We start from the raw sequence: 27449 nt of genomic DNA, 5'->3' as shown, positions 1-27449 counted from the left end.
CCTATTATCTGCAATAACACCTCCTAAATGTGTTATTCATGATTTACATAGATTGTTTGCTAAAATTTTATGGAACTCTAAGGAAGAGGGGAGAAGCAAACATTGGATATCATGGTCTGATATTTGTAGGCCTAAGGAGGAAGGTGGGTTGGGCTTTAGATCTCTTTTTGATGTGTCCAAAGCAATGTTTGCCAAACTTTGGTAGACTTTCCGAACTAAAAAGTCAATGTGGACTATATACATGTGGAACAAATATTGTAAGAGACATAGACCTCAATTGGTGGAATGGAATGGAGGTTCTCAGACTTGGAAGTTTATGTTAGAAGCTAGAGATTGTATTGACCAACAGATTTGGTGGGAACCAAAGTGTGGTCATTCCAGTGTATGGTTTGATAACTGGACACAATTGGGTGCTCTTTACTATTATTTACCTGTTTCTCATTCTAACAATTTTGATTTTGATGAGGTAAATCAATTGATGATTCAGGGACTTTGGAATGAAGATCTCATGCTCCAATTACTACCAGAAGATGTATGTAAACATGTCCAAAATGTAATTGGAGTAGTAGAGGATACCGAAGAATGGGACTCACCAAGATGGATGTGTACTAGCTCTGGAAAATTTACGATTGAAAGTGCCTGGAAGGTGTTGAGACAAGAAAATGATGAACAAGAAATTGCTAAGAAGATTTGGGTGAAAGAAGTTCCCTTCAAATTTTCTTTCTTTCTTTGGAGATTGTGGAAAAAAAGAATATCCATTGGGGAAGTTCTTATCAAGATTAAAGTGGTGGATGAAGTTAAGTGTTGCTGCTGTAATAGTTCATAAGATGAAACTTTTGAACATCTTTTTGTGACGTGCTTTATGGCTAAGAAGTTGTGGAATACTTTTGCTAGTATTGTTGATGTGCAGGGACCTGTTTTGCAGCTTAACGATACTATACATAAATGGTGGGGTAAGGACTGCTCATCAAAGCTTATACCTCTCTTCAAGGTTGTCTCGTCATTTATCACTTGGCAAATCTGGGAAAGGAGAAATATGATTTCTCGTGGAGGTAATATGTCATTTTATGGTATGGTTATGGAGGTCAACAGAAATTTATATCATCTAGCTACTTTTAGCTACCCTTGGTTGCAAAACATTCATAATACTTGGCATCTGATGGTTCCTTTTTTTACTGAATATGCACCCCTTATTGATTGTAAGATGGTGTACTGGAGATTGCCTAGATTAGGGTCCTACAAGTGTAACTCGGATGGTGCAGTAAAAGGAGTTGGTGGCCCTAGTGCTGGGGCCTTTTGTATTAGAAATGATGAAGGAAATTTGATACATGCTGAGTCTCTTGGTTTGGGAATAACTTCAGTTCTAATGTCTGAGGCAATGGCTTTGCGAAGAGGACTGGAGCACTATATAATGCATCAATACTTGCCAGTAATATTGGAGACTGACTCATTAATGCTCCAAAAGATTTTGAATGGAATTTGGGAGATTCCTTGGAGTAGTCGGTGGAGGTGAAAAGGATCAATGGTCTGAGAATTAATGTTGATGCAAGAGTGGAGTACATCCTTAAGGAAGGCAACATTTTTGCAGATTATATAGCTAACCAGTTTTTTCTTTTTGCAGGTACAACAGATATCATCTATTCAGATTTCCAAGAGTTACCACCAAAAGGGAAAGCAATATTACACCTAGATAAAACACAAACTCCCAATCTTAGAATTAGAAACATCCAAAACAGGGGTTTCAATACACAAGCATAATTGAGACAAACAACAACAACCAAAGGATGACAAAGAAATATCAAAAGGCGATGGTAGTACGTGCATACTTGCATAAGTGGAGGTAATTGCAATATATTGTTTATGCGGAGATGGAACTCATATGTGGCTTCCTTATGCAGTGGTATCAGCCTCTTTGGGGCTCAACCTGCAGAGAAGGTCATGTTGAATTAAATCGAAGTATAACAGTGTACAAAGATGAAAGAAGAGAAAGCATTGTTCATTCAACTTCATTTTGTGGTTTAGATTAGGTTAATCCGAGTTGAAGAAGTCTTCAAAGGACCTAATTTCATGGCACTTGTGAGAGTTTTTGAGTGTCTTCAGTGACATTTGTCCAAATTCGGATCCATTTCAATCTATGTCTATATATTGGAGGCATTTGAACTATCTTCTATCCTTCTCTCCCTGCTACCTTCATCGGAGAGGTCGATTTCTCCGACCATGGAGCAGATTGGAGTCATCCAAGGAATTGCAAACTTGAGAATCAAAAAAATGCACAACAGAAAATATGGCTACAGTGATAATGATACTAATGCACAATGCAGCACACAACAATAGTATTTCAGGTGAAAGCACAAAGAAAAGGAAATCATATTGGTTTATCAAGATATATAAATCTAAACATCAGTGAAGTAGTGTACTTAAAGAAACGATCTTTAGCAAAATTAATAAGAATTACCTGGCCTATGTAGTGGTATTAGTTAGGGTTTCTGACTCAATCTGCAGGAAAGGGTAAAACTTAAAAATGGAGCTCAAGGATCGTTTACAACATCAAAAGTGAGTTAGGGAGCAGATCGATTCTTACCTAAGTTGTTCGAGCTATGTGGATTAAGTGGGATGGAAACAAACCGAACGCAGCTTCTCCAAGGCAGCACTTCGTCTTCATCCTCCATGGAAGGTCAAGCTTGAAGAAGACCAACTCCTTTTTCCTTTTTTTTGGTTGTTTCATTTTTGTATCTTGTTTTTGGACAAAGTATTTTGTTTTTGGACCAGATCATTTTATGATCTGGTTATTCCTTTTTTAGCTTCTAATAAATGGTCCCTGAGACCCACTTTGAATTTAAAAAAAAATCATCAAATAATCTTAAATTATTACTTATATTGTCGGAATCAAATTTTCCTTAATTATCTCACTATTCCAAAAAAAATCACAGAGTTAAGACAAAAAAAAAAAGCAGAAGAAGAAAGATAGGATAAACAAAACCAAAAAAAAAGGATTATTAAACACCTTCCATCATAAAAATTCATTCTATTTTTTTTAACTATTGGAGAAATCCAGTTAATTAAAATAATTATGACTATAAAATAGATTTTTTCGATCATGAATTTCATAAACCAAACTAAACATGAGTTTTGGGTATATGATCTGGGTCATCATCCAACTTTATTTCATTTTTATCAATCTCAAGTTAGCTCAAAATATCAACATCATCAATCTACCTTCGCACTGATTTTAGGTCAATAACATACAACCATCAGATCTTGTCTTTAATCTCTATTGTTATTTGGTGAAGACCAAGAATTTAACCATCGACAATTCGTAAATAAAATATTATAACTTTGGTGTCATGGAGACAAAGAAATAACATAATAAAAATATTCAAAAAAAAAAAGAAAAAGTAATCAAGCTTGTCAAGGTGCCTGAAGGATGCTATAAAATGATGAAAAAATGATAATAAAAATAGCTTTGATATTTTTCCGTGGGTGAGTGATTTGGAAGAAGAAGAAGAATCACTATATGTTGAGAATGTGGTTGTCTAGTTTTAGGGTGGTATATATTTTGTTTTTAAAAAGTTCAGGGGGGTAATAGGACCCCCGCAAAATATAAGTGTGTAGTTGAGAATTCGATAATAGGTTAGAGAGACAAACTATTTTCTCATAGTTTAGGCATGAAACTCACACTCTCAATAGTTTAGGTATGAAACTCAAAAAAGGGAATAATTTAGGTGTGGTTTTAACACTTACCTCTAATATATTTTTAAAATAATGATTACTTTATTAGTGGAAAGTTAAGATATTAGATTGTTTAAATTTGTATAATCATGTTAGAAGTTTATTTTCTATGAGTTTCATGTTTGTAATTATTTAAAACTATTGATGTATTTTTATAATTTTGCGTTATTATATTATTATACTATATCATAAATTAAAAATTTAAAGATCCATAGGGCTGAAGCTTCGCCCTATGCGAAGTAAAATGCCCCGGGTCATGCCTCCACCTATTAAAACAGTGGTCATTATTGTGCAATCTTTGAAATTATAGAGATAAATTGCAAATTGTTGCGGCTTAGCAAACAAATGTAGCAAGCAAGTAGATAAGATTAATAGGGAGGTGCTCCCATGTTATTCTTGATGACATAAAAGTAAAGGACATTTATTTTCTGTCAACACTCAACAGAGAGTGCAAGTAGCTAGAGCTCTTAAATTCACATGGACCTCTAAATAAAATGCAATTTTCCAAAGTAGAGCTACTAGAAAGAGTGACATAATTTATAGGCCAGTGTACAATAGAAATTTCTTGTACCAATAAGAAGATTTCTTATGGTATCGTTTAAGACCATTCTTGTAGTCAACAAAAGTGAGGCCAAACCGCACAGTGAAACCAGCATCCCATTCATAATCATCTAAGAATGACCACACAAAATGTCCTTTAACGTTTGCTCCAGCCCTGCACATTATGCAACTTATTTACATTAGATTATAATATATTTCCCAAAATAAAACAAAAAAATCTACAGAAGAAAACTTACTTAATAGCTTTTGATAGAAACCATAGATGGCCCTCATAATACTTTATCCTCATGTCGTCATTCAAAGATTCTTTAAGTGACATTGTGCTATTATTGGCTTCTGCCATCCCTGAAATTTGATGTCAAATATTTTAGCAGTTATGTAACACTTATCTTTGAAGACCACCAAAAGTGAGGTAAGTACCATTTTCAGTGATGTAAATGGGAGGATTGTTATATTTTTCCTTGATGTGAAGCATGAGACCATAGATTCCTTTTGGATAAATGAAAAGCCAATCCAAGGCAGTCTACACACATTAATTAACATATATATGAGTCAAAATTTTGAAGAGAAAATTCTGAATTACAGGAAAAGAAATAGGAAAGAAAGAGTACCGGTGTGCCAATAGGTTTTCCGTCCTTTAATGCTTAACAGAAAAAAAGAAGAAAGTAATTAGTTGAAACTGAAGAAGATATAGAGTCTCACTTTATACGACACATTTCGAATTTTAATATTCAAATAAGTATTTTTTACCGTACGTCTTTTATATATCTTGTAAATATTTTAAATTATCGATTATTATGACTTATAATATCTAAATTTCATTTTTTAAAAATTGATGATTCCATGAGCAAATTCTCGGTCAAACTTAAAATGATTGATTCTCGAAAAACGAAATGTGTCATATAAATTGTGACAAAAGAGGTATGAAATAAAGTTTGTTTGTAGTCTTACGTGAAAGATCAGCATGATTGTCAGTGGTGTAGCTGAGATTAACTTTATTAACAGAGAGCAATGGAGAAGCATAATATGTGGTATAGTAATTAACCCCTAAGAAATCCATTGAACCTTTCACTAGCTTTGATTCCTCAACTGTGAATCTTGGGAGCCGACGTCCTACCATAGCTCGCATGCTTGCCGGGTAATCACCATATGTTATTGGATCCAAAAACCTGTATTTTATTAATATAAGAGATTAATTACTATCTACATGTATTAATGTAATATATCTCGCTTTACCAATCATCTAGAAATGATTAACATTTTAATTTCCAATCACATTCGGATTCAAATTCCATACTTTATATACTCTTTCTGTCCTAACCACCTTTTTTATTTCGAGATTCAAACAATTATATCGTTGACGGTAATTTTTTTATATATCCTTTAAATATTTTGAATTGACAATTATTATAACTTATAATACTTTTTACATACTCATTCTAGCAAATCAAGTCCGTAAAAAAAAAAAAACAAAAAAAAAAGGTAGAGAGCGTGTTTAACATGCATCTAGTGGTTAATAAAAAATTGCAACTTGCTCAGAGTGTCATGAAGATGCCATGCATGTGGCAGTGGCTAATGTGGTCAGTAGCACTTACCATCCCAACATAAAATCAAGAGCTCTTAGTGGGGCCTTGAGTCCTTGAGGTGTATTGATTTTGGGCACAAACATGTGAGTGACCAGAGTAACTCCTATTTCCCCTTTCTGACTTTTCTGCAATTATATTTTAAATATATTCAGTATGAATATTTAATTAATTAACGGCAAACAAAATATTTCCTCCGTTTTATAAAAAATGACCTAATTTGATTTGACACAGAGTTTAAGAAAAATAAAGAAGACTTTTGAATTTTATGGTTCTAAATTAAAGTTCTGTCAAATACATAAAATTATTTTTTAATCTTGTGGCCTTAAACATGTCACGTGGAAAACTGAAATTAAAATATTACCAAAAAAAGAAAAAAATCATTCTTTTAAAGCAAATTAAAAAGGAAAGAAGATCATTCTTTTATAAACGGAGGGAGTAATAGATTTCTGAATTATGCATGGGCAAGAAGCAAACTTCCAAACAACGGATGGATAGTATATATCGCTTTCTATTTAATTAAATGCACTTAATAGTCACCCAACTCTATTTTATAATTGTCCAATTTATATTTTGCATTCAATAGCTTTGTTTCAAAAAAAATTCCTATATTTCATTTTAATCCATTTTTAGAAAATATATCTCTTTTCTTTTTTGATAATTCTTTGATTATAATTTTTCACTTGTTTAAGGGCCCACAAGATTAAATGACAAGGTGCATTCTACATATCTATAATTTAAGATAGTAAAATTCAAAAATATTTTTCTTTACTTTCTTATATTGTATGCTTCAAATCAAAATCAGACAAATAAAATTGAAATGGTGAGAATATATATTTATATATATATATATTTTAATAAATGAGAATAAAGGGAGTATTATTCAACCCAAATATCTATGAATAATCACCCAAACTATGACAAATTAAATAATCTTATTAAAAGAGATAGTAAGTACTCCCTCTGTCCATCTTTACTTGTCGACTATCTTATTTTGAGATGTCTAATGATATTTGTCGAGTGAAAAATTTATCATGTTATATTTATTTTACTCTTGCTATTAAATACTATTCATTTTTAAACATTTAAGTGACTTGTATTTAATATGAGTGATTTAATAAAGTTACATCAATCATTTACTGTTTGTTAATTCACATGTCAATATTATTGGAGAGAGGGAGGATAAGATAAGAAAATAAAAGTTTTGTCATGAAAAAGAGGTAGATCTAGTAATTAATTACCTGATATTTATCTCTATAGATCTTAACAGCAGTTGCATGTGCTAGAAGCAAGTTGTGAGCAACAATGTATGGCTCAGTAGCAGAGTTACCCTCAGTGCAATTACCTACATATTTAGAACATCTTCCTGGTGCAAAGGTTCCTTTTGTATATCCATTCATGCTATAAGAAAGTGGTTCATTTAGAGTTATCCAATGCTTTACTCTATCCCCAAATTCTTTGAAGCAAATGTCCACAAAGTCACCATAATCTTTCCTGAATTAATTAGCAACAACATATATGATTAGTTCATGATGAGTGCTAACTCCAATTATTTTATTATTTAAACTCCTACTTACGCTATTTTTGAGCTGAGAAACCCTTTATATTCGTCTTCAAGGGTTTGTGGTGTGTCCCAATGGAATAGAGTCACAAAAGGAGTTATACCTAAGGAAAAGTTTATTAATTAAATGGATAGTATTATAAATAATTAATGAGAGATCAGGGAGAAGTAATTATATTATTACCATTAGCGATTAGCTCGTTGAACACATTATTGTAGAATTTGATGCCTTCTGGATTCACTCCTTTGCTAACCTTACCGTCTTAAATAAACACAACAAGGAAACAAAGCTTTCAGCAGATCAACTATACATAATTTTCCTTGTAAATATATTTCACATCCATAAGTTATAGGGGTTAAAGATTAGGGAAACTGAATGTATGGAACAGGCTGAATAACATGGTCCAATTATCCTGAGTTAGAGTCACACTAGCACTAGGCTACTAGTCAATTTCAGGTGGTACAAGAAGTAGCAGCCTAGCTAGTTGATATTTCATATCTTGAGTTTCTCTCTTATTCTTTAAGAATAGGTAAGTAATGAATTGTTACGACGTACATGGTAAAATTCGAGACCAAGAGATTGACATCCTGAAAGCTCTTAATCCCACTTGCTTAAGCAGTTGAATGTCTTCCTATAATATTAAATGAAACATATATATGCAGTTTAGAGGGACATAAAGAAGTGCAACGAACATGCACTGTATGTCATATATGTATACCTTATAGCGATGGTAGAAATCAACAGCCACATCTGCTGTAGAAGCATCAAAGATCTTTTCTGTATGTTGGAAGAATATTTGCTAAGAAAGAGTTATATCATATGAAGAAACAAGCACTAAGAAGCCTAAATTTTGGTATGGTATGAAATATCAATCTCGCTACAAATTTGATACATACTAATTTCATTTTGTAAATCTTTCATTTCTACTTCACACACATATTACTCAATGCATTAAAGAATATCCGTAAAAAGTTCTATGTAAAATTATGAACTTTGAAAATCATATTTGATTTGATGCTCTTTAATTTAGTTATGGAATCAATAAGTACGAGATTGTTTGGAATGGAGGAAAACGTTTTCCAAAATGCGTTTTATTTTTCTATGGAGAAAAGAAAAAAAATTCTAATAAAAATAGGGAACTTTTTTCTGATAAGTCAACATTTTATGTTTATTTTTCTCCTACCATGGCCACCCCCGCCGCACTCAACCATCTATCTCGTATCCATTTGAAGAAAATAAGTAAGACACCCACTTGTTTTAACTGATGTTGAGAAAAATGGTGGGTAATTAACTATATATATATATCTGAAGCTAATCAAATATAGTAGCCGCCATAGCTAGCTTTCTGGTCATATTCGAAACAACGAAGGCAGAGTTATTTTCTGGATTACATATTCTTCAAGCTTTCAAAATGCAGTGATCGCTAATGCAATGTTCAATTTTGCATTATTGGTGAAGTGTAAGGTATATATATATATATATATATAGTATTATCTTTGGTTTGGATTTGAACCCAACAATACTTTTCTTAAGTTTTGGTGATTTTAATTTTGATAAGTTAACAATAGTAATATTAAAATGATATGTGGTGTAAACTTCAAATCCCAGATAACTTTTTTTTGTTCCGTCCTCCTCCTTTTTTAAACTTGTATTTTATGTTAATTCATGATGAGACCTGGGTGCTGTCGAGTGAAAGTGTCCCATATACTAGGTCCTCTTCCTCCTTTAAGCGCCTCTCCTTCGATCTGAAAGCTCATTAAACAAAAACAAAAAAAGTTAATACTACGTCTCTCTCAATTTATATGATTTATTTTCTTTTTTAGTCTGTTTAAAAAAAGACATATTTCGATACTTCACGGAGAGGCATGTATATATATATATATACATGTGTGTGTGAGGTAGGTAATATTAAAGATACAATTAAATAAATAAATAAAAACATAAGTAGCTTAATAATTCTTAAATAAAATGGTTAATTAAGCTGTATATATGTTCAATTCTCACTATTTTATAAAATTAAAAAAAAATGATTCAGGTGCTTGAATCAGGAACAAAAATAAAGCCCCCGCACACACGAAGGAGGGGCAAATTCGGAAGGTTTTTGGATAATTCACCTGAGCACAATAGTTTTTACCTAAAAGATTTGCATTGTGAAGTCCGTTATTATATTATTCTATCAACTTGAGTTCGTGGCAGAAACATATATACGTACGCTTCAAATAAGTGTTGAAACGATGATATAGTTCGGCGCGTGTGGGTGTAGAAAATTTGAAGTATTATATTATAGGAGTACTACCTGATAAGCAGCTGATGAAGCGCCAAAAACAAAATCAGGAGGGAAGCTAGTTCGATTAAATGGAGCATAAAAGCGTTTTGCAGGAATTGCAGCGCTCGTTAGAGGAAAAAAATATGCAAGAGCTATAAGGAAAAAGATGCAGAAGCTTAAGAGATTTCTCATAGCCATTGTTGGTTGCCTCTCTACCTTCTGTCTAACACTTTGTGTAATGCTCCCTATTTATACAAAAATATTCAACTCATTATTATTCAACTAGTCCTTCCCTTTATTTACTCTATTATTTATGCCAGCTATCATAAAAAATATTTCTTTTATGCTACCTTTATCCTATATGGAAAATAAACAGCATATCTGTTGTAGTAGAACCGTCCAAGATCTTTTATGTATTTTGGAAGATTATTTGCTAATAAAGAGTTATATCATATATGTTATGAAGAAATAAATCTGACTAAAGGTGTCTATTTGGATTAACTCATTTTTAGGTGTTTTTTTATTTTAGGGTATTTTTTTAAGTTTTTGAGGTATTTGGAAAGGTTATAAAGTGCTTTTAAGTATTTATTTTTAGGCCAAAAATATTTAAAAATAAATAAAAAATAGATTATCATTTACTTATGACTTTTAACTTTTGACTTATACATTATTTTTCATAAGTCAAATATCCAAACAAGCCCTAAAAAGGCTACCTTAAATTTTACTAGAAAATATCTTTTTTTTAGAAAAGTTGAGATTGTGTCAATTATTGAACATGAGATGAACTGTGGTCTAAATTTTTCATGTTTTCAAAGAAATGCGTATAACAATGTTAATATGGTCCAAAATAGTTAAGTCTTGATAAACCATTTTACATTAGGATTAAGCAACTAGTTTCATTCAAATTAAGCAACTTAGACCTTTCAAATTTTGCACAGATCATAAAAAATGGGATAATTTTAAAAATCTTTCTTTAAATTTGGCTCTATTATATTTTATATATTATTTTTTATGTGGTTTACTATATTACTCTTACTTCACTTATTTTATTTTTTGTAAAATAAAATATTAGCCTATATATTACTAAAATAAATAAAATATAATTTGACAAACTTACTTTTTCTTGAAGTTGGGTTTTTCCAATTAATTATACTTGTCATACATTTTGAATTCAATACATTATACATAGGGATTTTATGCATTTTTCAATGCGCATTGTGAATATATAACGAAAATCTTTTAAAACAATAATATGTTTTAACAACGTTAATAAGAGAGAAAAAAAAATAACAATTGTAATATATTTGAATTCAATATGTAATACATATTATAGGCATCAATGCACATATTAAATATATAACTAAAAGATTTTTAATACAATAACATGTTTTAGTACCGTTAATAAGAGAAAAAATATACAACAGTTATAAAAAAAAATTGAATTCAATATATTGTACATATTATATGCACGCTTCAATGCATGTGGTGAATATATAACTAAAACATTTTTAATATAAATATATTATAAGTATTATATGTGAATTTTAAACATTCCGATACTTTTTAAATCAGTTTACATTGTTAAAAATGTATTATATTTGTTCTGGCATATAATTACTATCGCATTTATAGTAATGTATAGTATTGAATTTGATTTATATTATAACTATCGTTTATATTTATACAACTTAAATACAAATTTTTCAATGCATCATCTCTTCTTTTTCGGTAAATCACCACCACCAGACCACAAATTATTTATATTGAATATAGTTTTGATACAACTTTAATACAATTTTTCAGAACTTCACCAATATATAACTAAAACATTTTTAATACAAATATATTATAAGTATTATATGTGAATTTCAAACATTCCGGTACTATTTAAATTAGTTTACATTGTTAGAAATGTATGATATTTGTTCTGGAATAATAACTATCGAAATTATATTAATCTATAATATCGAATTCGAATTGTATTATAACTATCGTTTATAGATATACCATTTTAATACAACTTTAATGCAGAATTTTAGAGCTTCACTCTTCTTTTTTGTATTCACCATCATCAGACCATCGATTATTTATATTTAATACAGTTTTGATACAACTTTAATGCAATTTTCTAGAACTTCACCTAATATACAATTATATACAACTTTAATATAGATTTATATCAAATGGTTATCAAAGATAAAATTATGTCATATATGGTAATAAAAATAAAGTAACACTTAAAAGAATAACTAATCAAATAAAATATTTTATTTATGTAAAAATTCCTAAAAATTATTCTCAAAATGTAGGGGCAAGCATTGGCCCAGACTTATTTTTGTTTACACATATTATTAATTTTTTAGGTTTGTTAAAAAATCTTATCAATGTAAGCATCAAGACTCCATTACTCAACCTTTAATTTATTCAAAAGAATCTACAATAGAAGTTGACAAAATCTGCAAAATAATAAGATATTTCTTTTTACCTCTTTTCAGCTAACTTTCACTCGCCTTAAGTGTTACAATTATGAGGTATGGTTCCAATTACACACATTATCTTCTTCTTTTTTAATTTTTATTTTATTTATGTTCATCAACTGTTATGTGAAAATTACTGTTTGCTCGAATAATATTTATAAAACTTTAGGTAAATTATAAGTTTCGTTCTCAAATTATTAACAGCTTTAAAAATACTTAATTACTTGGCTAACTGAATTTTAAATTCCTCTCTCATGTCATACAGTAAATTTCTCTATATGTCACATCAACAAAAAATTATGTGTACATTCGTGAATAACAAATTTATGTGTATGACATGAAATGGGGTATATTTAAGTTCAGTTAATAGGGAAATCAATGGGGCGGGGGTGAGTAGGGCAGGGCGGGTTTCATCGTTCGCGGGGTAGGGCAGGTTATAGCTTTTGCGGGTTTGGGGCGGGGCAGGGCGGGTTTAAATATATGTTTTCAAAATTCTCGCGTGGCAGGGCGGGGCGCGAATTTGAGATAAAAGTCTTTTATATTCGCTGATCTACACTAACTTTTGCATCAATTTTTGAAGTGTTTGGTCACTGTTTGGATGAAAAAATGTTTTTGAATGGCCAATAAATTAGAAAGGAAATTGACATATTTTGTTTCTTTTTGACTACATTCAATAATTTGTTTATTATGTCATATGTAATCTTTTTTCTTCTTTTTTTTAACTGATATGGGCCACGAGGGCCAATGTTATTAATATTATAAAATTCAAAATTATCAACAAAAAAAGTTACTGACTGTTTGGAACAGTATAACATATTAATTTTAGAGGTTAAAAAAATATTAAGCAATTAAAATAATTTAAAGTTTTTTGGCTAAACACTTATTGCATTTAATAGTTGAAACCTTTTACAAATTATGGGGTGCGGGACGAGGCAAAGCGGGTTTATGTAGGGCATGGTGGGGTGGGTTGAAACCAATAAATGATGCTATGTGGGGCGGGACGGGTTATAATTTTAGCGGGTTTGCCCCACAACCGCCCCGCCCCATCCACCCATTGCAATCCCTATCAGTTAGTCAAGAAAAAGAGTATTTTTAAGGCTATCAGTAATTCAAAAATCAAACCAATAATACTCCAAGTTCAGGAGTAATTTCAATACTTTTTTTTATAATTACTTTTATTTGTTGTACTTGAATAGAGAGCCTTAACGTATAAATGATAATAGTATTTTGAAAAAGACTTCTAAAATGAAAAGACCACCATATATATGCTATATAATTTTGAAAAGTTTTATTTTTCACTCTCATTTTTCATTTTCTTAACTACTATTATTATATTACATTATTTTTAAAGTTTCAAGAATTCAAATTCTTTTATTAATATTTCTTATAAAGTAAATAATATCAAACAAATTGGAACTGACTAGGTAACAAGGAACACATTAATAAATAAAAGAAAACTATTTCACCAACCGTACTAACCATCCAGGATTTGTTGGGACATAATTTCAAATCAGTAATTTAAAAATATATTGCTTTGAAATTAAATTTTATTTAAATATATAATTTATATTTTTAATTTGTAATTAGTCTTACAAATATATAAACCTCACAATTTTTTTAAATTATCAAAACGTCTCCAATCTTATACATTTTTTTTTCAAATGGCAATCATAATTCATAAGTCATGTATCGAAATATCGTAAGGAGCTATATTAATGAATCACATACTTTTTTATTCTTTTTATAAGTAAAAATTTGCGATTACATATTATTTCAAGTTTTGAACTACACCAATTTTACAATGGTTCACTAATTTTTTTTAAAAATCAACAATAGTAATAAGTAATTCACATCATTTTACAATTATTCAATAATACAATACTTTTACATGGTACAAATAATCTATTCACATCGAATTAATGTCTTTCTTTATAAACAATATTTAAATAATAGAATATTTTTTTTTACCAAATAGAAACTTATGGATCAAGTTTTATATTTAAAAAATTAAATTACAATCACAGTTTAAAATTGTAATTTGAAATCCTACTTTTTTGGAGAATTTGAAATTTGAAATTTGAAATTTGAAATTAGAATTAAATTTTTTTAAACAAACTTTGATTTTAAATTAAAACTTGAAATTGAATTTTCAATTCCTACGATAAGACGCCTACCGAGTATTATTATCCAATAAATATGAATAAGCAAATAACATCCACATTTATTATATAGTAAACAAAAATTCGAGGACCACTTGAATGTCGCATTTTACCTATAATTGTAAGCTTCTTGAAGTATTATTCTTTTGAAATGTGGGCTCATTGATTTTTTCTATTTGACACTCTTCATTTGCATCCTTTTAACGTCCGAAAACTGGTCTCTTTCTAGATGAAAATATTTTGTAGGATTCGTCTGTATTTTATACACATTTTATTTATTTTTATTTATCAATTTTAAATTTTACACGCCTATTAAATTATAATAAATATAAGTATTTATCATAATATTTATATTAATTGACATGTCATTTTAGGCCTTGAAAATAATTTGAAATATGTAATTATAGTTGAGGGTAAAACGTAAAAAGAATATCTTTTGATATACTAAAAGTAAAAAGTAAAAAATATATTCTTTTGATATAGTGGACAAATAAAAGTGAGGGGAGCAAGTAGTATTTGACAACTTTCTATTATTTTTAATGCTAAGATTTACCCAAAAATTCAAAGGACAAAGGAAATTTTGTTGTAGCAACTACATGTTCTTGTCACGATTTGAAATCGGGTCATGATGACGCCTACTATAAATCCCTAGTAGGCAAGTCAAAATCCAACTCAAGCGATAATTACACCAAAATATAGAGATACACATAAGATATAATAAGAAGAAGAGGGGCTCATAACATAGATAAGTATATACGATACAAAATATATATACAAAAAGACCCCGATAATGATAAAAAAAGACAACTATTCATAGGAATCCAACCCCGAACCTAGTGTAACCAGTGTAAGAGTGCCCAAGTAGAAAAGGGACTATATACAATACTTATGTCTAATCAAAATACAAAAAAAACTGGTCCTTTCATGGAACACACATACACACTATTTGTGTATTCGCACAGTAGCCGAACCAACCAGTGTTAGTATTCATATTAGGCGTGTCACGGTCTAAAATACACCCTAGACGTGACATGACGTATAAGACCCCAAAAGGTCCTACACAACCTACTTGACATACATACAACACAATCTAATTGACAAAAGTAGAAGATCTTATATCAATAAAAGAGTTTGACATAAAAGCGGAAGTCTAATCATAGTCTTAACAAGCCTTTTGTAAATATAACAAGAGTGGTTGGGACAAAACTGTAATGATCCGGTTGGTCATTTTTTTTTTCCGTAGAAATTACCATTTTCCCTTTCGTGATTGATCCCGAGTCTCCTATGATTGAGTTTTGAAAAGTTGGTTTTGAACTTTGAGTTTAAAGTTGAGAATTTGGCAAGTTTTGAGTTTGAAAGGCTAAGTTGTTAAGAAAGTGGTTTTCGGTGTCTTTTGTGGTTTCGAGTGCCAGAAAGGAATTTCGTCAATTCCATCCGTCCTGAAATGTGAAATTTGATATGTGAGAGTCATCGGTTTCAAATATCGATTCTTTTTGAAGATTTGAGGTCCTAAGTTGTGAAATTGTGAAATTTTATCTTTTAGGTTGAATTTGGTCAACATTCGGGGTTCGGATGCTCAAATCAGAATTTTGAGAGTTTCGTTGGATTCAGGGGATGATTTTAGGCCTATGTGAGGTCTTGGTTGATTTTTGAGAAGTTCCGAGCTTGTTTTAACCTTTTTAGGCGTGAGCTATATTCTTGTGGTTTCCACGCATGTCAGGTCAATGAGACCTTAGATTAGTATTTTGATAGTTTAATTGAGTCTGACACGTCGAGTATAATTGATTTGCATGTGTTTTATGTGTACGTGGATCCGAATGACTCTCGAGGATCCTTTTGATGTTTTGAGAGTTGGCTGATTTTTCTGGTGCCTGAATTATGTAACCTTCGCTTTTGTGATAGGCCTTCCACTTAAGCAAGCTTCGCTTAAGTGAAGGTCTAATCGCTTAAGTGAAAGCCGGACTTTTTGAAGAGTTCGCTTAAGTGAACCAGGGCTCGCTTTAGCAATGGTCGCTTAAGCAAAGCCTGAGAGGGTTTTGTTGCCGTTTCGGGAGCTTTTTTGCTGCCATCTCACCATTTTTTAGTTTTGGGAGCTTTGAGTTGGCGATTTGGACCAGATTTTTGAGGAAAATATTTTAGAATAACGATTCTTAACTCTAAATCTTCAATTATCCATTATCATTTATGGATTTATGTGTTTAAATCAAGCTTTTGAGATGAGTAATTTGGGGTTATCTTCAAGAACCCAAAAATTTAGTAAAATGGTGATTTTGAAGTGGTTTTGATCCCTTTTCTGAAATAGATTTCACTAATACATTCCTAAATCCTTAAACATCATTTTTAAGTATCGTTTTCCGGATTCAAACCTCAATTTTGAAATTTGGTTTTGAGTTGATTAACCCATTTCTGTACATATTTGATGTGAGAATTGTTGTTTCCGATGAGTGATTGTAAATACTTGATTATTATAGATTGTGTGGCTTTGATAGTGATTCAGAAGGGGAAGACTCAACTCTTAGAGTGAGTGTTGATTGATTTAAGGAAAGTGGCTTCCTAAACCTTGTATTCTAGTAGAATTCGTGTACTTCCTTTGTTGATTGTGTATTGGGAGTAATGGGAGGAGGTGAAGGGTTTAAATTGTGCACTTGATATATCTAATTAAATAAAAAGTGGTTGAAATGAAAAAGGATATGTGATAAACATGATGATGTGAATTGCCTTATTATGACCCTTGTTGATTGATTGATGGAATGCTTGAAAGCATGATTGTGGACTTGAATTGTTTGATTTGTTGTCTCTTTCGTGTGGTGTGATATTTCTTGTATGCATTGATTGTGAACACCATGATGAGACATATGATGATTTATGATGTTGAGGTCTTTGGAGGAAAATGTTATGATGTGAGGTCTTTGGCGGTGAGTGTTGTGATGATGAGGTCATTTTCGGCAAGTGTTTATAAAGCCGATGGGAAATGGTTTCGACAAGTGATATAAAGCCGATGAAAAATGGTTTCGGCTAGTGATATAATGCCGATGAGAACTAGTTTTGGCTAGTGATTTGATATAACGCCGATGGGAAATGGTTCTGGTTATTGATATTGTGCCGATGGTAAATGGTTTCAACAAGAGATTGATTATTATGACTTGATGCATTTAATGCTTATGTGTAGTTGCTTGATACTTGAGTTTGATGTACTTTTTGCGTGTGACTGAACTACTTGACATTGAGATTGACTTATTTGATTGTTGAATTGTAAAGATTGATCTGTGATTATTGGGCCTTCTGAGCCGTGTATTTTAGAATTGCTGGGTTAGACTGATTTCTGTGCAGGTTGTAGTTTTAGGAGGTTCGGTTGGAGTGTAAGAGGTATTTGTTTTCTAGCTAGTTGCTTTGTTTAGTAGGTTGCCTGCTGGATACCGTGTTTTTGGTAATCACCCCTTGCTTCTACCCTTGTGTATGTTCTGATCCCAGACTCGTGTGATATTCTTCTTATTCTCCTGACAGTTGAGGTTCATAAAGGATTTGAGAGGTAGCTGATTTTCATCCTGGCGGGCCCTATTTTCCTTTTCTTTAATCTTTGTTCTACTTGAGAAATAAAGACTGAGACTTGTATTTATCTTTGAATTTTCTATTTTCATTAGTGGCTTGTACACGTGTGATATACCATGAGTTTACGGTATTTTTAATATATTTCACTTAAGAGTTGTGTGTGTCTAGGGCCATTTTGTATTGGTATTAATGTGTTTTTATCATGTTTGCAGGAAATAAGTTCGGACGTGGAAAGTGAGAGACACAACTGAAGAATGTGAAGAAAAGGGCATCTACAGACGTGACCTACGCATCGTAGGTCCAGTCACGGTCCGTAGATGGTAGGCGTAGATGGACAAGCAAGGCTTGAAGGAAAATCAGGGAATTCTTGACCAAGTGTGGACCCACAATTACAAACGACGGACCGTAGGTCGACCTACAGGCCGTCCTGCAGTTCCATCAAATGATTCAGAGAAGGGGGTTCCAGTACCTGATTTTGAGAGTTTAAGTATGGAGTTACGGAGGAGGATCCACGGACCGTGGATCGAACCACGGTCCGTCCTGCTGAGTCATCGATTGTTACTAAGAGCTGGAAATTTTGAGCTTTAGAAAATTTCCTAAGTCCCAAACCACGGAAGGGACCTACGGTCCGAAGGTCAGTGTCGTAGATCGAAACCGCGTCCAGAAACTTTATTTCCTTATTTTGTTTCCTTTTTAGTTAGGACATGTTTTTCTATATATAGGGCATTAAACCTCGTTTTTGGGGGTTAGACATTATTACTTTAGTTCTAGTTTTTGGCTTTGGATATTAACTTGCAACTCTAGCAATTCTTGATTTCCTAAGTTCGTTTTGAAGATTTTAACTTTCAAATTCAAGTTTGGTTTTTGGATTTCTTCTTCTCATTACGTAAGTTCATGATTTCTTCATCTAAAAATATGAATTGTGTTCTTACTATTATGGGTAACTAAATCCACAACTAGGGTTGTGGGAACCATGAACGATTAACAAAGTATGAATAGTAACTAAGTAATTCTTGAATAGTGTTATTGCATGCATTGATAATTCTTTCGCTTAAAAGTCTTTTTAGCGGTTGCAAACTGTAACACCCCGACTTTCCAAAACGTCTAAATTAACTCGTATCTTCGTTGAAAGACAAGGAGGGTGAGTAATAAATTAAAAAATGATGTGGTATGTCATATTTTAAGTGTTCAAGGGTTGTATCTCAAGTTTTGAAGTTAAGTAAGTGGCAAAATAAAAGTTGGTGAAAGTTATCGTAAGTTCCTTTTTAAAGATTTGTCTAAAATTTGGGTCAAATGTCTTGGATGTTTTCTCCCAATATATAAAGAGTTATAAGGCCTATCACCTATTAAATCGAAGACCTACGAGTCTAGTTTGCAACACACAAAACCCCGTATCAAATCGACATCAGAGCAAACAATTATGAGGGTTTTACTAGGGATTGCCGGGGCAGAATCCGGGTCGGGTAAAAAATATGGTATGTCGGCTTATTTAACGTTTTAAGCCATGAAAACATTTCATTTCAGTTTCAAACCAAAGAGAAAGCTTAAGAGAGGGTTCCTATGGAATTCTAGCATGATGAAGGTTAGTTTTTGACGATTTCTACCATTAAATATTTCCCTTGTGCCTAGAAACGTAATCCCTACACGTGGCGATCATTTTTCCCTTCTATTAGCTCCGTTTGGAGCTGGTTTTTGAAGATATAAATTTGTATTTATTGGTGTTTCTTCTAGGTTTACACTTGTTTAACTAAGGTAATCATTTCGGGACCCTTTTATGGTTGCTTTTATGAATTTCTACGGACGTTTCAACAAGTTGGGGCAATATGGAAAATCTACCTATTTAAGATTAATTATGAACTGTTTATAGGTGCGTACCAGCTGTGTATATATAGTGTTTGCGAAGCTTAGGACATAAGGAACAACTTTCGTGAAGGAACTACGGTCTTTCGAGCGTTTATTGGAAAGGTATGTTAAGGCTATTCCCTACTTACGACATGTTTCCTTCAAGCTCAGGAGCAATGTAATTGGGTTGTTATCCTTGTTACACTTGTAACCATTATTGTTGATTGTTGGCTACTCGAGTTGATATAATCCTCCCTTGTTGGGATTCTTATTCAGTTAGAAGCGTCCCTATGTTGGACACGACTTAGAGGCTATTTGTATAGGTTGCTTATAAATAAATGGCTCGCTTTTAGCGATTGGATTGTTATTGTTACCCTTGGGGCTATTGTGGTTAGCCGCAGGAATGTGATATATGCCTAGAAGGGCTATATTCTGCCTACAGGGCTATATGGATGCCTAAACGGGCTATGAGTTGCCTACAGGGCTATATTGACGCCTAAAAAGGCTATGTGCTTCATATAGGGCCATGTTATTGCCTAAGAGGGCTATGCGTTGTCTATAAGCTATGTTAATGCCTAAGAGAACTATGTGCATCCTACGGGGCTATATTAATGCCTAAGAGGGCTATCTGACTGCCTACGGGGCTAGGGGACTACCTATAGGGGTATATAGGCTGATTAGCACCTTCCGAGCTTATGGGGGCCTGAGTAGGTGGTCTTATATGCTGTTTGTAGCTGTCGAGCTTATAGGGGCTTGGGTAGGTTGTTGTTTTTATTATTTTTGATAAGTTTAGATTTAGGAGCAGGTCAGTACATTTATCTTATCTTTGGTTTATTTATCAAATTATTCCAGCATATCAGGATACCTCTTCATAGTCTATTACCTTTCATACTCTGTACATTATTTTGTACTGACGCCCTATTGCGTTGGGGGCGCTGCATTCATGCATTCAGGTCCTGACAGACGACCAATTAGACCTCCTCAGCAACATGATTGACTTTTATCCGGTTGGCTAGCCCTTTTCCTCCGGAGCTGCCAGAGTTGGGAGGTTTACTACCTTTTGTTTTATATATCTTTATGGGTAGGCTGGGGCCCTGTCCAGCTAATCTTTACTACTCTTAGAGGCTTGCAAACTAGTGTGTGGAGTGTATAGCTACGTTATGGCCATACTGGCCTATGTTTTTGGTTCGCTGAAGCTTGTGAGTTGTTTGATGTATTGTATTGATATATACCTGCTTTTAGTTTTGGTATAGATATCATGGTGGCCTTGACGGCCCAATCAGGACTTTTGTGCTAGTTGGCTTTTCATTTATATGATCTCCTGGGAGTAGCTGTTTCTTTTATAGATCAGTTGACAGGGGCCTTGCCGACCGAGGGCTTAGTTTTAAGCCGAGAAATACTTGTTTGTTTTCTTGATTGTGTGTGGCTGCCATGCGCTAGTAGCAAATGGTTCAGCAGGGTCGACTCGGGCATGAGTTTTGGCATTAGGAGCCAGTTGCCCCCCTCGAGTTTGGGGCATGACACAAATGTTAGAACTCCCCTTATTGCTACTTGTCGGACCAAAGAGATAGTTAATGATAAAAGAATTATCAACGTAGATTTAGTGTGATACTATCTAATAGTCTAATGTTAATTGGTGTGAGGGTGAAAACTAAGCCATACATTGATGTGATGTCTAATATAAGGTAAAGGTAAGGGTTTGTAAATTATACACACGTAGCCGGAACAAGGTGCGGGGTGAAATTCTCTAGTTGCCGGACCAAGGAATTAGAGATACATAACTTACCACTTTGCATGTGATACACTGGGAAAGGATTACTATTACTAGGATTACCGCATTATGAGCTTATGGGGAACACATACACCCTAGTTACTTTCTCTCATTGATCACAACAAAGTTTGAATCTTGGTCACTTGGTATTTAAGAACAATCTAGTATTTGTTTCACAAATGCCCCCATTTACTTACTTGTCTTGGAAATAAGTTGACTAAACGAATATAATCGTAAGTTAAGTTTAAGTCTAAACCATATTCCTCGTGGGATCGACGCCAACCTCCAAGTTGGGTTCTTTACTTGATGACCATCGCTTATACTTCTTTAGGGAGGTGTAATTTGAGTGTATAGTTCCAAAGCTAGGGTTTAGTCGACCCAACTCGGACCCTTTTTTAATAAAACCCTCCATTTTCAAATCATTCCCCCACTTCCCACATTCCCTCCTAACCGTTTCTAACCCCCTCCAAATCACATAAATCCCTCATTTTATCCCCGAATCACTCCCATATCCTATACATATCATTACCACTACCCATTTTTCATTCCCAAGAAGAATTCAAGGTCCGGGTTTGGTGTCCAAAAGATCTAAGGAGTGTAAGCATCAGACAATCACCCACTTCCATTGCTTCTAAGGTAATCGATTTCAACTTAACTCTGAATTTTTATATTCATTGTTCAAAATATGAACTCATGAAGTAGATCTTGACCTTGGGTTGTTGTATTGTATTTACATGTTAAACTAAAGTTAGAAACACTCTTGGGACGATAGAATGTGATTGTGTTTCCTTTGTATTAATTTAAATTAGAGAAAAAAAAGTCTAAATGCAAGTTTCGACTTAGGGTTCCTAGTTTCATATGCAATACATGTTAAAAATTGAGTAATCGGAGCCCTAGGGATGACAAACTATCATAAATTGTGTTGAAATGCATGATTAGACTTAGGTTGATTGTTTGAATTAGTAAAAAAATGGTTTAGAATTGAAGCATGTCTGGTACCTGGCACAGACTTGACCCACGAGACCCCGTCTATGGACCGTAGGTCAATCTATGGACCGTAGATCAGGTCCGTGGGTTTGCACAAAAAATATTTTCTAAGTGTGGAACCACGGAAGTGGACTACGGTCCGTAGTTCAAACTACGGACCGTTCTGCACATCCGTGGTTCACATCAGAGACCCCTCTTTTGGGTACTCTGATCTACGGAGGGACCTAAGGACCATGGATCCTTCTAAGGACCGTAGGTACCCACTGTGGGTCAGCAGTTCAACTACTGTCCAGAATTATTTTTAGTTTTTGTTTTGGTTCATTTCGAGTTTGTTATTAGTTTATTTTGGTGCTAATTATGCCTCCATAGGTACCATGGCTCCGAAGGAAGCTCCGGTCGTCGCCGCAAAGGGTAGGTCCAAATCAACGACACCAACCCATAAACTAATTGACAAAGATACTGACACAGAGAATGACCCCGCATATGTCCCCCCCACTGGAAGGACATCCCCCACAACACCCTGGACTACCCGAAATCAATCCAAGTAGGAGGTTCCTGACGTAGTCACTACCTCCCATGAGGAGGGTACACTGATCGGATTACCGGTTGGGTCTGCTTCAGGCTCTGAGTCCGCCTCTACTTCAGGGTCTACTTCTGGCTCCGCAACAAGCTCGAGTTCACATGGTAGGGCTGCCTCGTCTGATGAGGCTACTAGTGTGGGGGATGTTCCAGTGCCACCAAACACCGACCCTGCTCCAGTTGCTGAGGAGCCTAATAGATGGTGCGTTGAGGGCCAGTGGCAGATTTACAGGGATTCCCGAATGATCACAGTAAAGAGAAAATGGCCCGGATGATTACGGATGAGCGCAGGGTACTCACAGGCAGCCTGCATACCATGCCCGACATTCACGGCACTTCCAACAACATAAATGTGAGTGAATGGCCCGGGAACCAGGGACATATAGCGAGGAGATTGTGAGGGAGTTCTATGCTTCCTGCGCTGCCACTCCCCGAGGCTCTATTCCCAAAAATGCCAAACCCAGAGTCCAGCCACCACTCAAGGCTACATTAGTGCGTGGGTTTTCTATGGACATATCTGAGATCACTATCCACCGTTTCCTCTACGGTCAAGCCCGTACTTAGGCACTCAACACGATCAAATTTGACTACATATGGGACATTGTGAGGAGTGGGGAGTTCAAGTGAAGTGCCGAGAAAAGGGAGACCATCTTACACTGGCTGGCGAGTCACATTGCTATAGACGACGAGCGAACCGAGTGGGTCAGTACCCCGAACTTATCAATCAAAAAGGCCACCCTTAATTTTGTGGCCAAGTTCTTCTGGCTACTAGTGCGGAATCAGGTGTTGCCTACTCAGGTAGACAATGCACTCACATGGGACCGTGCTGTGATAGTTGTTGCTTTGGTGGCCGGGTTCGCGATAGACTTAGCACGCATTTTGATTGCGGAGATTCACGAGAGGGCCTTCAAGGTCTCCACCACTTACCATTTTCCTTGCCTCATCTTTCAGTTATGCAGGGATTCTGGAGTGTCGGTCTGGCATTGTGATAAGTTGATCCAGGTAACTAAGACCCTGGATATAGGCCTGATTCAGGATGAGGCAAATGTGGCAGCACCGCGCAGAGAGCCGCAGGTCGATGTACCTCAATTGGGAGCAAACTTAGTTGCTGATGTGGAGTGAATGCAGGGTGCATAACCCACCCCTCCAACCACTACTGATGACGCCCCGACCTCCCCATCTTAGGTTGCCAGTTAGGCTCCTAGCTCATCCAGAGCCACCCCGTCATCAGGAATTGCGGTCGTGCCAGTTGCTCGCGTTCCAAAATTAGAGGCATAGATGGCGACACTGCTTCAGCATGTGAAGCCTTGGATGCATCGATCTATCTCAGAGTCCGAGGCTAGGATAGAGCTGAGGATGGAGCATATGATGGACCTGAAGGTGTAGGCCGTTAATCACTGCCTGGATGCCTTCGAGTTGAGAGTCCTTGAGCGACCAGTCCCCACCACTGATGTCTCTTCCCTCCGGAAGGAGTTGGACAGTCTCCAGGCCAATCTTGATAAAATCCTTGTTCCACCTACAGATGAGCCAAAGTCCACTCATTCTATACCAACTGATGATACGGTGCTAGATGCGTTATTCGAAGAGGACTTACCACAGCCCGAGTCCACCCGTGCTCGAGGGAAGAGGCCCTGCTCTAGTCGCACTGCTGTCGCCACTGAGGATGCACAAATTAAGAAGCATGAGCGCCAACATACTAATCATGCTAGGAGAGCCTCCATTGTGGATGAGGAATTGCGCCAACAGAGGGTTCGTAAGGGTACTCTTGGAGACTCAAGTTCTAGGCCCACCACTGAGGCTGTAGCTACTGTAAGAGATGATGTGAGCACTACTGATAGTGCTGAGAGAGTTGATACAGGCACTACTGAGGGTGACCCTAGTGTTGATCCAGCGGGCTCCGAGAAACCGGACCCTCCCGCTTGTTGATGATTCTTCGGCGCTTTGCCACAAGCTTGCTTCACCCGATCCTTTATTTTGTACTTCTTGTGCATTTGGGGACAATTGCACTCTATTTTGTTGAGGGTGGGGTAAATAGATTGTGAGTCATAGAGTGAAGTCTGAGTAACCCAACTCATAATCCTCTCTTAGGGTTTTCTTGCATGTGTTCTTTTTCCCCAAGAGACTATTTTAATTTCTGTTGAACCGGCATGTGTTAGGATCGTATGTGTAGAAGCACGAGAAAGAATGAAGCATGAAGGCATAGTCAAGAATGAAAAAATGATACCCGTCCAAAAATTGTGATATGTGCTAAAATCTGTAGGCTAGAATGAGTTGAATATGTTGGCTCTTAATATGACATGATAATGAACCAACTTGACCTCATGACTTAAGCTAAACTTGAACTAGGTTACTGATAATCTGATAATGTAACAATGTTCCAAGATAGAGTGAGATAAGTTGAATTGTTCAGACATGTTTGTGCCAATCTAGAACCTGCCCGGTTAATCCTGCTAAGATAATCTATGCTAGAGGCTAGGAAGTGATCATAGGCCCTTGTTCTAATAAGTCCACCAATTGCCTAAAAGAATCCAACCAAATGAAATAAATGTTCCCGTTGATCCAAATGCTTTGAGCCTGAAATAGACCATTTCTTTCTAAACCGTTAACTCACCTTCCCTGAATCTAGTGTTTTGGCCTCGGTCCCTCCTTGGACATGTGCACCTTGACTTAGGCCAAAAGCCTAAGTTGAGGGTGGCTAATGCAAAAGTTACCTCAATCTTGGCCCTGGTCCGACATCGGATATTGTGCACCTCAACTATTGGAAAATCAATAAGTTGAGGGTGGCTATGAAAAAGGAAACCGAAAGAAAAATGGGTATGAAAAGAGTTTGGTGGTGAAAAGAGAAAAAGAAAAGATAGAAGAGGATGTGACTTTGTGCCAAAGGAGCAAAAGCTGATAAATAAAAGTGTTGAAAAATAAAATGCAAGGAAAAGAAGAAAGTGAAAAATAAAGAGCTACAAAGTCGAATGTCACATCCATGGTTGAAAAGAGTCAAGGGAAAGAAGGTAAAAAGGTAGGATGTCAAAAATAGGGAAAAAAGAGGTAAAAAGCCTAATGTAATGTCAATGAGGCAGAAATTCACTAAAAAGTACCCAAATGTACCACACTTGACCTTGAGCCTACGTTATAAGCTAAGAAAGGCCTATAGTGATCCTAGAAACTAGTTTGGAGAGTCTAAGCAGTGAAAATAAGGGAAAGCCAATGGTATTGAGTACTAACTGTACTTGAAGTTACTTCTGAGCGTGAGTGTTGAATGAATCATTGTAATCAAAATCATATTCATTGTGTGAAAAAGGGATTTCGTTTGAAGTAAGGGCACTAGTTACATTGTCGGAGAATTGACACATTGGTGATAGTGAAACTGTCTATGTTGTGTGTCTATTGGTCGATCTTTGTCATATCTTGATCCGCATGAGTTAGCTTGTTGAGTCTAAGAGAAGAGATTTGCACTCGAAAAGGGAGTTGGGATACAAATCCATGTGATTGTTTGTGCTTGAATGTTTGCTTCTATACAAGTGTCGTTTAGAGTCTTCGTGCGTCACTTGAAGACAAACAACGAATTTAAGTTGAGGGTGTTGATATACCGTGAATTTACGGTATTTTAATACATTTCACTTAATAGTTATATGTGTCTAGGGCCATTTTGTATTGGTATTGATGTCTCTTTAGCATGTTGGCAGGAAATAAGTTCGGACGTGGAAAGTGAGAGAGACAACAAAAGAATGTGTAGAAAAGGGCATCTACGGACGTGACCTACGGACGGTAGATGGTAGGCGTAGATGGATAGGCAAGGCTAGAAGGAATATCAGGGAATTCTTGACCTACGGGCCGTCCTGCAGTTCCGTCAAATGATTCAGAGAAGGGGTTTCCAGTACTTGATTTTGAGAGTTTAAGTATGGAGCTACGAAGGAGGATCCACGGACCGTGGATCGAACCACGGTCCATCTTGTTGAGCCATCGATTGTTACTGAGAGTTAGAGATTTTGAGCTTTAGAAAATTTCCTAAGTCCCAAACCACGGAAGGGACCTACGGTCCGAAGGTCAGTGTCGTAGATCGAAACCGCGTCCAGAAACTTTATTTCCTTATTTTGTTTCCTTTTTAGTTAGGACATGTTTTTCTATATATAGGGCATTAAACCTCGTTTTTGGGGGTTAGAAATTATTACTTTAGTTCTAGTTTTTGGCTTTGGATATTAACTTGCAACTCTAGCAATTCTTGATTTCCTAAGTTCGTTTTGAAGATTTTAACTTTCAAATTCAAGTTTGGTTTTTGGATTTCTTCTTCTCATTACGTAAGTTCATGATTTCTTCATCTAAAAATATGAATTGTGTTCTTACTATTATGGGTAACTAAATCCACAACTAGGGTTGTGGGAACCATGAG

General features: G+C 34.9%; 1 protein-coding gene across 1 annotated transcript; it reads right to left on the bottom strand.

The window, feature by feature from the left end:
* Positions 1–4088: 4088 nt before the first annotated feature.
* LOC125828800 (vicianin hydrolase-like) lies at positions 4089–9904 on the bottom strand. The gene is made up of 13 exons (XM_049508123.1): positions 9732–9904; positions 9111–9180; positions 8154–8212; positions 7991–8066; positions 7619–7696; positions 7451–7538; positions 7115–7367; positions 5886–6001; positions 5242–5459; positions 4902–4933; positions 4711–4813; positions 4527–4635; positions 4089–4444 (listed from the first exon to the last, which is right to left on the bottom strand). The coding sequence occupies exons 1-13, from the start codon at positions 9897–9899 to the stop codon at positions 4267–4269; spliced, it is 1548 nt and encodes a 515-aa protein (XP_049364080.1). The 5' UTR covers positions 9900–9904; the 3' UTR covers positions 4089–4266.
* Between the last annotated feature and the right edge of the window lie 17545 nt (positions 9905–27449).

The sequence above is a fragment of the Solanum verrucosum genome, unplaced genomic scaffold (assembly GCF_900185275.1).
Source record: "Solanum verrucosum unplaced genomic scaffold, falcon-dt-bn FXZP01000198.1, whole genome shotgun sequence".
In the NCBI taxonomy this organism is placed as follows: Eukaryota; Viridiplantae; Streptophyta; class Magnoliopsida; order Solanales; family Solanaceae; genus Solanum; species Solanum verrucosum.
The sequence above is the reverse complement of the archived record's forward strand: the minus strand, read 5'-3'. Positions and strand labels throughout refer to the sequence as shown.